This window comes from Pangasianodon hypophthalmus, chromosome 26, assembly GCF_027358585.1.
Source record: "Pangasianodon hypophthalmus isolate fPanHyp1 chromosome 26, fPanHyp1.pri, whole genome shotgun sequence".
NCBI lineage: Eukaryota > Metazoa > Chordata > Actinopteri > Siluriformes > Pangasiidae > Pangasianodon > Pangasianodon hypophthalmus.
In genome coordinates, this window is record NC_069735.1 from 2777855 (window position 1) to 2791086 (window position 13232).

Consider the following 13232-nt stretch of genomic DNA (forward strand, 5'->3'; position numbering starts at 1 on the left):
ATTAAATGCTTTCTCAAAGCAGAAATGATCTTTTAGGTCTGGTCAGGTGGCCAGTAGAAGCAGAAAGTACATCAGCAAATCTAATATTAGCATTTAATCCCACAACAGTATTAAAAAAAATCTTTTTGTTTAATACTATCTCTTGTTTGTCATGTTTTGTTTATATCCATACACTATGGAGCTCCTTAAATTCATTTTTTAATGTATGTTAAAATATGTATGTGTGTATATATGTATATACATATATGTATATATATATATATATATATATATATATATATATGTATGTATATACACATACATATACACACACAAACATACACACACACACATATATGTGTATATAGTTATAGATTTCGTAGTTTATATATATATAACTACTATAATCAATAAAGTCTGTTTTATAAAAAGTTTTTTATTTTTCATCCTGCACGTTTTATTTACCAAAATAGCTGCCTTTGCAACATGGTGTGTATTTCACCGCGAAAAATCAACTTGCTTCGACCTTGCTGCATGACATCACTGCGCCTCACACATGGAGGAAATAAAGATTGCTGACCATAAAGATGGTTTCTGCTTCAACTCAACTCACATGCTAATCAAAGTGTGTGTGTTACAGACATCATAAAGTATACAGTGTGTGTGACTGCATTTTACAGACTGAATGTCAATAGAAATGATAAATGAGAACACTAGATACTGATAGTTACACGGATCACCTCTGTGGATTAATCCAGCCCCAGAAAGCTAGCTTTGTTGTGGGACATTATCTAACTAGCCAGTGATAACATTTAGCTAGCTAGTGTGCGTAAGTGTTAATATTAGCTAGTTTTGTCTATTGCTATGAGGAACATTTCACTACATCGAAACACATTTTTCTTATACCACAGCAGTTTACGAATTATTATAATTCTTATGTATTTAAGAATAACAGGTCATAGTTTTTATCCGTTAACAGTTACATTCAACGTTGCCGAACGTCCAATTTCAAACATTTTCATAATCCGTTCAAGTCCCTGTTCTAAAACGTTATTAGAAAAAAAGTTTGTGTTTAATTTTTTTAGGCGAAAAAAGTTTTTGTCACTTACGCAATTTGCGTAAATAATTGCATAGCCAATATTTAAAACTGGTGAACGTGACGATTTAGAACTTTAAAAACTTTCAATTTAGCGTCAGTTAAATGTTCTTCGACACGGTTGAACAACTTTTATATCTAGAAATTTTATATATAGCAAAGCGAACGTTGAAACCAATAAAACTGAGCATTGATCATCTTTGCCAAATGCTTTAAACTGGCAGAGTTGTTCATCTGTAATTGTTGCATATTGTAAATTTAAATGGGAAATATAAACTAGACTTTATTAAACACTCGCTATGTTTAGTGCTACAGAAGATACATAGATTTGGGACTGTGCAGCCAAAATATTAAATCATAAACCATAACACATTTAAAACAAGTGCCAACTGTACATTTAATTCAGTTCACTGTAGAGATGCTGGAAGTGTAAGAGCAGATTTGCTAAGTGCTCAGCGCTCTCTGCTGGTCAAAATCAGTACTGATTAATCCTGACCCAACAATGAAACCTTTTTAATCAGTTACACAAGACTTCCAGAGATAAAAGAAAAAAAAAAAAAAAAAAACAGAGTTGAAAGCATGAATTATTTTTAATCATTATGAAATAAAAACAAGAGCCATATTTACAGACATGATTCTCTGTTCAAATACATACAAATAAAATAAAATACAATATGACTTTGTAAAATTTACTGCAAATTAACATCCTCAGATTAACATTAAGCTTTGAGAACTGCTGGAAAAAAAACAAACAAACAACAAAATGACATAAATTACACGCAGCTCCCAAATATAAGTGTGCATATACCGATATTCATTTATACACAGCAAATTGTGATACTCAGCACCACATTATAGTTATCATGGATTTTAAACTATCTCCAGAGGTTATTCTCTGCCTGAGGAATAATTTATTACTAACTAGAGCAGATGTGATTTTAACTTAATTGCCAGAAAAGACCCTTTTAAGAGGATCTATGCAAAAAAAAAAAAAAAAAAAAAAAAAAAAAAAAAATGTATGCTGATAGGTAACAGTAGATTACTTTTATGTAAGAAAAACATATGTAATGTGGCACTTTATTTTAAATTTGCAATTAAATCAACCGTAAGTCTGAAAATCTTGTAAATATTCTTTCGGTAATAAATAATGTTATAAAGTAGAGCTACGGGAGCCTAAAGTGGCCAATCTTCATAAACTTTAACTGATTTTTAAAGTAGCAAAAGCCCCGCCTTCTTAGTTTCTATTGGCTACTCCTTCCAAGCTAGTTCTTCCGTGTCCTTTCCCATTCAAGTGATTTTTCCCCCCCACGAAGCTAATTTTATACACGGAATGGCGTGTCCTGAATACAATGCCTACCAACATGTTTTTTTGGTTAAAAAGTTGCGATGAGACATGAACATTTGTATATTAGTGTCAAAAGATTCAATAAAACTTCGGGGAATTAAAATGATGTGATGAAGAAATTTCAGCACACGCCTGTTGAACACAATGATCCCGTGTACCACATCATCCAGTTAAGAAAAATTCAACCGCACACTTGAGCATAAAACACACACATTAAAAAAAGCAGCAAATGAAAACACAATGATACACACTCCAGAGCGAATGACGACATTGTCACTGCTCACTTGCTCTGTTATCAAAATCACATTTAGAAACCGTTTGCATTTTATACTGTTACTTTACGAATTAATACTGCAGCCGTACTGTCGATCAACGCTCACTAAGGCCGCGGCGATATATTGAAGATATCACAGGATTGAGCCTGACAACCCCTAAGAGGAATAATGTGGAAACTGGACAGGAGTAAAAATGCAATGAAGAGTAAATAAAAAAAATTGGACAAAATTTTTTGGTGCGTATCTAATTAATATAGCTAACTGACGTTAACTATATATTAATGTTAGCCAAGTCTAACATACATTTTCCATGTACCGTGACAGAAAGTGAGGAAAATCAAGTTGAGACAAAGCACTGGCCGAGAGATGGAGGAAGGAGGTGGGAATTCCAGAGATGTCAGTCAATATCAGCGAGTTCGAACCTGCGCAACTACACAATATGCCATATCGTTCCAGTCCTAGATGCTGCTGTTTTGTCATAAAATGCAACACTGGCTAACATGGCAAATGCCCGCTGGCCTTATTAGACGCTTTGTCATTTTAAAATTTCACGAAATCCAGGTTCGTCTTCCACACGTACACACTGTAACTGTTACTGTTTACATACGTACTTCAACTTTAACCTTTCTTTCTACAAATAAAATAAGAACAGATACTTAATTTCCAGAATAAGACACTTCTTTTATCGTAATTATCTTAATTGTACCTTTCGCTCGATGTACAGTTTAGCATAAAATACTGGTCATCAAATATAAAAACTAGCCTACTGTTAATAAGCTTGCTATCAAAATATATAATATAATATAATATAATATAATATAATATAATATAATACAATATAATATAATAAGCCTAACATTTGCTAGTTTGTTAAAGAAACTGGCTAGCTACGTAATTTTCGACCTCTAGTTATGCTTAATTGTTAGTATGATATTGAAAATTCTATAATGCTTATCATATACCATAGTTAATTTAATGTTAGCTAGCTATTGATCTTAACCACAAAATGTAATAACTAGCCTAATTTTAACCAGACGGCTAGCACAGTTGGTTCCCTGTCGTAAGTACAAAATATAATAAGTAGCCTAATTTAAACTAGCTTCTAGCAAATTAGTTCTAATTAAACAGCATAATAGTTTCATTATCGGTAGTTAGCTGCGACAGACGTAATGTTAATGTCAGACAGATTAATTTAAAAAGACGGCTCAATAGCTCAATAACTCAATATGCTAAACTCTTATTTTATGCTAAGCAGTACACTGAGTCAAAGAAATGATTAAAAAGGCTAGTCGTGATGTCACATGGTCAATTTTGTGACTGGATCATCAAATTTAACTTAAGCTCCGCCCCTTGTACCCACAGGGACACTTGAGCAGGTGGAGAAACGTTATTAGCTTTAGTGCTAACATAAAATCCAAATTTGCATGGTCCAACTTTGACAACCTTCAACGCAATCAATGACGTCCTTCATCCTGGCTGATGCAGGTGTGTGTGTGAGAGAATTTGTGTTTGGAGCATGTGTTCTCAATGTGTTTAATGAGGTAAAAGTAAGGGGGAAAAAAAACAGTCTAGATAGAAGATAAAAATCATGCTCCCTTTGTCATACTCTGTCGGTTTCGATCGCTCCTCCGTCTGAGCTCTGGAGGTTTTTGACCCGTTCGAGCACCCAGTCGATGTTGGGCCTCTCCTGAGGGTTCGTCACCATGATGGAGCTCAGGAGTGTCTGCAGTCCTTCGGAGTAGCTGTTATAAAGGCAACAGAGCTAAATTAGGAACTAGATTAGCATAATGGCAGCCAAGTTAATTTTACTTATTGGGCTTTCACTACACTGTGCCAATAGAAATTTTTCATTATGAACCTACTTGTGAATTAGTATTAGCATTTAATCATTTTCACTAGTAACACTAGCTAATATGACTTCATAATTCATAAATGTTCATAATCTTCACTGCTAAAGCTAGCCAGCTAAAAGGATTCATAACATAAAATGTAAAAATAAATAAACATTTATAATCTTTACTGGTAACATGACAGGATTTCTGAGAGGATTTATATACATAAAATTAATAAACATTCATTTTCACCGCTATCGCTAACATAGCATAAGGTAACCTGACAGGATTTGTCATTCATAATCTTCACTGCTAATGCTAGCTAACATGGGTTAACCTGACAGAATGTTAAAATCATTCAAAAGTGTTCCTAATAGTCACTGATAATGCTAGATTGCTAGGTAACATGACAAGATTTATACATCCCTAATCTATCTGAACTTCTAATGCTATCATATGCTAATCTGCTAAACCGATAAGGTTTCTGAGAGAATTTATACAGGTAAAATTAGCTGGGTAATAAATTAAATTAAGTTAAACCACAGGATTTGTAGGAGGATTTTCTAGTCCTTCATAAATGTTCATAATCTTCACTGCTAATGCTAGCTAGCTAGCTAACATGATTTCTTAGAGGATTCATAATGTAAAATTTAAAACTTAAACAACATTCATAATCATGATTGCTGACGCAAGCTATCTAACATTAGCTAACCTGACAGAATTTTTAGAAGTATTTTTAACGCAATTGTTTTAAGTGTTTAACTACAAAACTAAATCTATTTAGCTTGAGTTAATCTGACCTGGATTTTAAATCATTCAGAAATGTTCATACACTTCATTGATAACAGGAGTTAGCTAGCTAACATGACAGGATTTCTGATTGGATTCATAATGTAAAAGTTAAAACTTCTTACATAATCTTGACTACTGATGCTAGCTAGCTAAAATAAAGCTTAACTGATAGGATTTCTGGGAGTATTTTCAACCAGTTGTCTTAAATGTTCATACTAGCTAGTTGGCTAACACAAGTTTACCTAGCAGGATTTAAAAATCATTCCTAAATGTTGATAATCTTCTCTGCTAACGCCAGGTAGTTAGCATTCATGTGCTAATCTGACAGGGTTTCTGAGAAGGTTTGTACAATTAAAAATCACTCACAATATTGACTTCTGATGCTAGCTAGCTAACGTGACAGGATTTCTGAGAGGATTTGTACATGTAAAATGAATAAAAAGATTCTTTTTCTTCACTTGTGATACTAGCTAGCTAACTTAAGCTAACCTGACAGGATTTCTGACCTGCACGGTTGTGGAATGGCGACTGGGTTTTGGACAGCCAGGGCAACGCTGTCTCCTTTCTGAAACACCATATCGTACGGTCCTTCGAGCATCATCATACAGTACAGTACACACCCTAATGACTGACAACACACACACACACACACACACACACACACACAGTCAAGAAGAGTCAGTGCAAGACAGAAATTTCACACATTCACCTGGATAGTACTGTTATTAAAGTCCAGTTTAGAACGTTTTGCACAAGGCTAATGATGCTAACAGGTAACAGAAGCTTATGGCTACCAGTTTAGCATCACTGTACAACATCTGCTAATATCTAATGTTTGCTAATGTGATTACAGACACGGTATTAGACAGTGAGAAAAGGCATGGCACGGTTACAAATTTGAATCCAGAACTATCGGTACCTTGGTTAAGTACCCATATCCATGCCCTGTGTACTTTAACATAACAGCACCTATAAACGTATGATGAATTCTCTGAAGAAATACTGGTTCTAGCCAGTATTTCCTCCATCATGGTCTATGAACAGTTACCACGCTAAATTGGTAGCCATTCCCTTCCATTACTTGTTAGCCACATTAGCCTCACAGCTCCAGGAAATAATCTTGCGTCACAGGTTTCTCACCCAAATATCTGTCTTTTCGTCAATGATACAGTGGCTCTCCACGTTGAAAAGCTCAGGTGCTCTGTAGGAGATGGTGCATCTCTGAGCTGCCCAGTCCTGAGAGAAAAAAACACGAATGAAAGTGAGATAGAGGTATTTTACAAAAACAGCCATGCAGTCAATTAACAGGACGGCCGAATTCTCCTCCCACCTGCACAGTCATGGCCTCTCTGGAGCCTTTCACTTCAATCCGGGCTTTGTTCATAGAACCGAGGTCCATCAGCACCGGCTTGTCGTTCTCCTCCAGGAGCACGTTAGTGGGCTTCAAGTCTCTGATCATCACAGTCAATTAGGTATAGCGAATTAATTGGCTTTCACACACTGAAATTACCATAAATCAGTTTCATCACTGGTTAGTAAACACCAATCAGGACATTTACTTCTTTACTTTTTGCACTGGAGCTATGAGGCTCAATGTAGCTTAGCTAACCAGTCCACTATGCCTCAAAAAAGTTTAAATGATTAAATTCAGCAATTTGTTAAAATGTTAATTTCTTACATAGAAGGATGTTGTAAGAACAAACACAAAAGCCAGATAGTTTGTATTTACTAATTAAAGTTTAACTATATAATCATTCACATAACTTCTACCTTTAAATTTGGGAGGCGGGGCCTTAGGGGGCGTGTTCTAAAATGTGACTATTATAAACATAATTACTAGCTGTAAACTGATACATGCGTTGCACAAAGTGACAGCATATTGCACACTACCCAACATGGATGCCTTCATAATGTTACACATGACGTTCAGCTACACGGTGAAGTTTTGTTAATGTTTACAGGTTACAGTTATTGAAATTCTCTTACTTTGCATTCAGAAAACAGCAAAACTGCTTTGGCTGTGTTGACTTCTAAAGGAGAAGCGTTTATGGTTGGTGAGTTAGCTAGCTACCCTGCTAGCAAACACCTCGGGCAGGTTGGCAAGCTAAGCAGGCTACCAAAAACTAGCAATGCTGGACTTGTTTCATAGCCTAAATTCATTCAGAAAACTTTAACTGAATTTAAAAAGCTAGCAAAATAAGCTAAACTGCAGAGTCACTGCTGAGTTGCTAACACAGGGTAACAGTTAGCAGTCAGTTAGTACACTGGATTACATGGTCTTTTATTTTTTATTCATTTATTTTACTGTTTATGTTGGGCAGGTTTGTACACTAGGACTGATTTAGCACTTCAAATTACTTCAGAAAAGTTGAATGGCATTCATAAAGCTTGCAAAACAAGCATACAATTTCTGGAACAAGCGTAAATGCTGAGTCACCGCTAAATTGCTAACTGAAACAAAATGGCAGACTTTTTTTTTCCATGTACAAACTTTTGGTCATGTCTTATGTTGCAAGGTGACTACAGCTTAAATCACACATGTTTACAGAAAAAGATGTTGGGTGAGTAGACTTTCATTACTTGTTAGCTACTTTAGCTAACAGTGTAAAACTACCTGTGTGCATATCCCTTGTCATGGATGGCTTTTAGACCTTCACAGACGCCACGGAAAATGTGCAGGATCCGGCTCTCAGGCATGGAGCTACCTTTTTCCCTCAGCTTCTCCAGGACGGACCACAGGCTTCCTTTCTGCACCAGGACACAAAAACACACAGGTAAAACCTCAACTCGTCTGAAGTGAACATGTTAGGTGATAAAACTTTCCTTAAAGGGTCCTGTTTGACCACTATTAGCCATTAGAAACTATTCTAGGAATATCTAGGCTAGTGGAAATGCTAAGCATAGCAACAGGCAACATGTGCTAACTTTAAAAACTGAACATAAGCTAGAAAGGCTAGTTTTCTGTGCTGACTGACCATATAGCCTTCTTTACTTAGTTTGTAATGCATCACCTTTAGCCTTTTATGCTAACATTAAAAATAAACTTCCTGCTGTATTGTTTCTCTGAAAAAAAAAAAAAAAAGTATATTTAGCAGGGTTTTTTTTTGAGGAAGAAGACCATACTCTTATTTAAATAATTTTTTTGTCATTATTACCTTTATTTCTTTAGTTAGCCTTATGCTAGCTGGCCCTGACTAGCTTTAATCCTCCAGATATTATTATACATTATGCTAACAGACTTATTTTAGTTCTGCGTCATCATTACCGTAGCTCTCCAATTAGCTTTCATGTTTCAGTTAACATCAGGCTAATTGGTGCCACACTAGCCTTATGTTTATAGTTAGCATTATGCCATTAGTGCACTTAGTTAGATAGTTAGAATTTAGTGATAAAATATTCTTCTGTTATTGATATATATTTGGATAACTCGGGATCACTCAGGAGCAGTGTTCCTGTATAATGTCCTCTAAAGTAGGCTACTGTTACAAGCTTTTGGGTGAGGAAGGCATACACTGATGTAGGGCAGGAGGAGCCAGGCCTCGGTCTTTCCTCCACGCTCCATGAAGGCGTGGCCCGTCAGACTCAGGATGTTGGGGTGGTTGAACAGTCGGTGCATCTCCACCTCCGTCTGTGCCTCCTTCCGTCCCTCCCGGTCATGACAAAGGATTCGCTTCAGAGCATAGAAACGGCCGTCCTGAGCTCCTTCTACCAGATCAACATAGCTAAACCCGCTGAAGGAGGAACACCATGGAGAAACATGAGGAACCAGAGCACTCAGACTTTAAACATGTAACCAGGATCTATGATTGTGTACGATATACAGAAAAAACACCAAAAAAAGCCCTCTTCTAGGCGTGACACGCATCCTAATATCACTAACATTTGCTAACTTACCTAGCTGGCTATTTAAAAGCTAATAAACTAGCTTGCATCACAGGGATTTTGGAATCAAAGTATCAATTTGCATCGTCATTTTCTTCAGCAGTTTATTTAAGAGTAGCTAAATAGTCAAACTATAATGTTACCATAACAACCACCATCTGTTCATCACTAACATTAGGCAACTTAGCTAGCCGGCTAGTTAACTGTAGGTCAAAATTTGAAAAGTAGAGTCTCACTACTTTTCAAGGTGACATTGCTCATGACAAAATGACAAAACGATTTTTAAATTTGAAAACTTTTATGTTGGTAAAGAAACTGAAAAATATTATTACTTAACGTGATATTTTACATATTACTATTTAGCAATATAATCAGCAAAGTTTTGGCAATAGTTAGCTGTAGCTAGCTGTTTTAAAACTCAAAATCCAAATAAATCCAGCCTTTCCTTTCAGTGTTCCTTCAAAGCCATGCCACAAAAACAAACACACCTTCACACTGCCTGGTTGATAATTAATGCTAGAAACTAAGCAGCTTAATTTTGTCTTACCCCTCGTCGAGTTTCTGGATGAAGTAGTATCTCTTGTTGTCGATGGTGATGGAACTGCGAGAGCAGATACACAGTGCATGTCCCATCCTCGACCTAGCATCGCTCACTCATCGAGCAGAACTGCCACACACACACACACACACACACACCATTCAGTTCATGAGAAATTACGTACGAAAAATACGTACGAAACACTTCTGCACTTCAGCAACTCTATGAAGATGACCACATTACAATTAAAAATGTTCATGGTCCAACACACATCTAGTGTTTCATGTAACCATCAACTTCATTCATTCCGAACAACTACCACTACTTTAACTAGCAAGCTAGCTGTTTGATTTGGGTTCACTAGCTAATGCTGAAGGAAGCTATGTGATGATATATTTTTGTAATGGACAGCAAGGTTTATAGTGGCCAAAACTTAAAAAAAAAAAAAAAAAAAAGCTCTAAAGATAGCAGATAACCACTTCCTAGAAAAGCCACCATGCTAATTTTCATTTTTTAAAAATAAACTGAAAGCTGTAATGTTTGGTAACACAATTAGTTGTCCCTAGTTCAACACTTTCAGTACAGTTTACGTAAAAATTACTGTTATCTAACTGTCCATAAATACCTGTCTGCACTCAAACGGTGATGAGAATTTTCCAGTCAGGTTAAAAAAAACAAACAACAAGAAAACAGATAAATTATTTAGGAGTGTGCACACCAGCTTCAAATTGCAGAGGGTGAACAGCTAAATAAGAGCTCACAGTACCTCAGGTTGACATTAAAGCATTCGAAGTTAGCGTATTTTCATTACAGCACTAGCTATTGCATTAAACATAACCCCAAAAATCAAGGAATATTAGCAAAGGATGTATAGATGTTTAGTTAAATAAAAGGCTTAAACCACATTTCTGATACAGTGCATAATAAACAATAAAGTGTTTTATCCTTGACATCCATCCATCCATCCATTCTCTGTACCACTTATCCTACACAGGGTCACAGAACCTGGAGCCTGTCCCAGGGGACTTGGGGCACAAGGCGGGGGACGCCCTGGACGCATGTCTTTGGGCTGGGGGAGGAAACCCCTGAAGCATGGGGAGAACATGCGAACGCCATGCACAAAGGGTGGAGGCGGGATTCAAACCCCCAACCCTGGAGGTGCGAGGAAACAGCACTAACCACTAAGCCACTGTGACCCCCTTAGTGTCATATCCTATACATTTAAAAATATATATTTTGCTAGTTTTCTGGATCTATATGTGTCAAATTTAATGTAACACTAAAGGCCTAAGGTCTAAACAAGTGCTACACCTAAATAAACAAATTGTCTTTGCCATGCAAAAGCCTTAATAATAGCCATCAGCAGTCTACACTTCCTAGGGTCAGCGCACTAGTTAGTACAGAGACCTGCAGATTGAAACGCAGCCCAGGGTTGAAGAATAAGTCGATTTGGGACGCACCCTTTAATGTGGCTACGCGCAAAAACCCAATATGGCACGTTATAATGTATTGTAATATAACATATGATATCACGGTGTACTCATGATATTTATATTATTTACATTCTTCTTGAAATTTTAGGCCACAATCCATACAGCGGCACTAATGATAAAATATCGAGAGAAAACCGCTATTACTGTAAATTTCCCCTAAAAAAAAGTTTATTTACCTTAAAAAAGACAAGGCTCGTGGCTGACGTCATTAACCATAAATTAATATGTCGTACATTTTCAAGCGCAAACGCAAATACAAACACGGGTATTTACCTTTATTTACGGATTCCGACCTCCTCCGCTATTCAGCTACAGCAGCGTGATACTTCCGCGTACACTACAGACACGCACTTCCGGGTACGCTATGACGTAGCACTGACGTCTTCAGGGTTAACACATGCAGCACTCATTATTTATAGCGTCGTGTGCTTTTAAAGGTGCAATAGTCATTTCACACTTGGACAAATAACCTGGAAGAAAAGTAAACCATGATAAAATATAAACGTTTAAGCCGTGGCTTCAGCACAAGTGTGTTATGTGGTTGAGAAAAACCCATTTGGAAAACTGATGTCCAGTCAGGAATACTTGTTTGGTAGCTCAGAAAAAAAAAAAAATCACTCAAAAGTTGTATCCACCTACTTACCTGTTAATCTTACCTAATGCACCTTTAAATGTTAAAACTCCCCATGTTGTTATCAGTGTCACATTTTGAAAAATAATTTCTCCTCATGTGCATATTTAATCTGGAATAAATAAGAATATTCATTCATTCATTTCCAGTAAGCACTTCTGCTGCATTCGACTAGAGGTTGTAACTCATAATTCCCAACCTCTGACCAGGAAATATAAAGAAAACGCGACCCTCAACTTGGAATTCCTACTCGTTACTTCAGGATGGTCTTCCTCCGAGTTCAGCAAGTGACATAAAAATTAACATGGCTGCTCACAGCATCAACAGTAAACACACTGACTACAGTTTGCTGTTTTGAGAAGCAAAATACTGCATACATCACTCATCAAAGTTAGCTGGCTAGCTTGTTGCTAACAAAAGACAAACATGTTTTTTTCCCACTTTGTATCTCAAATAAAATGACGTAATTCCTGGCTCAAACTTCCCATTTCCTATATAAGTCGAATGCAGCATTTGTCCTGGTCTGGATGGTGATGGATCTGGGTGGAGTCTATCCCGGGAGCACTGTGTGTGAGGTGGGAATACACCTTGGATGGTGTCCCAGTCCATTGCAGAGCACCATGCATGCGCACAATCATTCAAACCGAGCGTAGCCAATCCACCTACCCGCATATATTTTAGGGTGTGGGAGGAAACTGGAGAACCTGGAGGAAACCCGGGCAGAAGAAACTCCACACACACTCACACACACACACAAACCCCACTCATCAATGTAGGGATCATGAAACTATGAGGCGGCAATGCTACCCCCGCACCATCAATTAATCCTAATGGTTGGCTCTGTAAACACTCAGAAAAGTCACTTTCATCCAACTTCATTGATTTATGGATAATTTCTTTAGAGATTTAGACAATGCACATTTTGTTCTGACACTTTTGTGCAACTTGTACAGTATTTATTATTTTGGTTTAAAATAAGATTTTTTTTATATTAAAAAGGAAAATCATTACTAATCTCCTTTTTATTTTTTTTTTCCTTTACTTTTTTGTTTTGTTTTACAAAATATTAAACGTGATGCTGAGAAATAGGACATTTAGCACCAGAAACCATAAATGTAAAGCAGGTTTTGATATTGCTATCACCCCTTTGTTGAATACCTTAGTATAGTTTGCAAAGTTAGCATGTTAGTAAATGGACTTGCAAACATTATAAGCATTGGCAGATCTAGCCAACAATAATAGGACTTGTTAGCAGAATTTTATGGCGAACAAAGGCATATTTATGCAATTTGAGTATATAAACTTTTTAGAGAGGCTAATGCTAATATTAACTATTTGCACATAGTCAGTGCACATTACCATGCCTAAC

General features: G+C 36.6%; 1 protein-coding gene across 2 annotated transcripts; it reads right to left on the reverse strand.

Moving 5' to 3' along the window:
- Positions 1-1646: 1646 nt before the first annotated feature.
- On the reverse strand, positions 1647-11623 carry stk16 (serine/threonine kinase 16). 2 transcript variants are annotated; one of them, XM_026929212.3, is made up of 8 exons: positions 11506-11623; positions 9749-9868; positions 8831-9050; positions 7934-8067; positions 6650-6770; positions 6460-6555; positions 5826-5947; positions 1647-4437 (listed from the first exon to the last, which is right to left on the reverse strand). In XM_026929212.3, the coding sequence occupies exons 2-8, from the start codon at positions 9832-9834 to the stop codon at positions 4296-4298; spliced, it is 921 nt and encodes a 306-aa protein (XP_026785013.1). In that variant the 5' UTR covers positions 9835-9868; positions 11506-11623; the 3' UTR covers positions 1647-4295. The 2 variants fall into 2 exon arrangements, with proteins under 2 accessions (XP_026785013.1, XP_034156211.1); XM_034300320.2 differs by having other exon boundaries at positions 11409-11508.
- Between the last annotated feature and the right edge of the window lie 1609 nt (positions 11624-13232).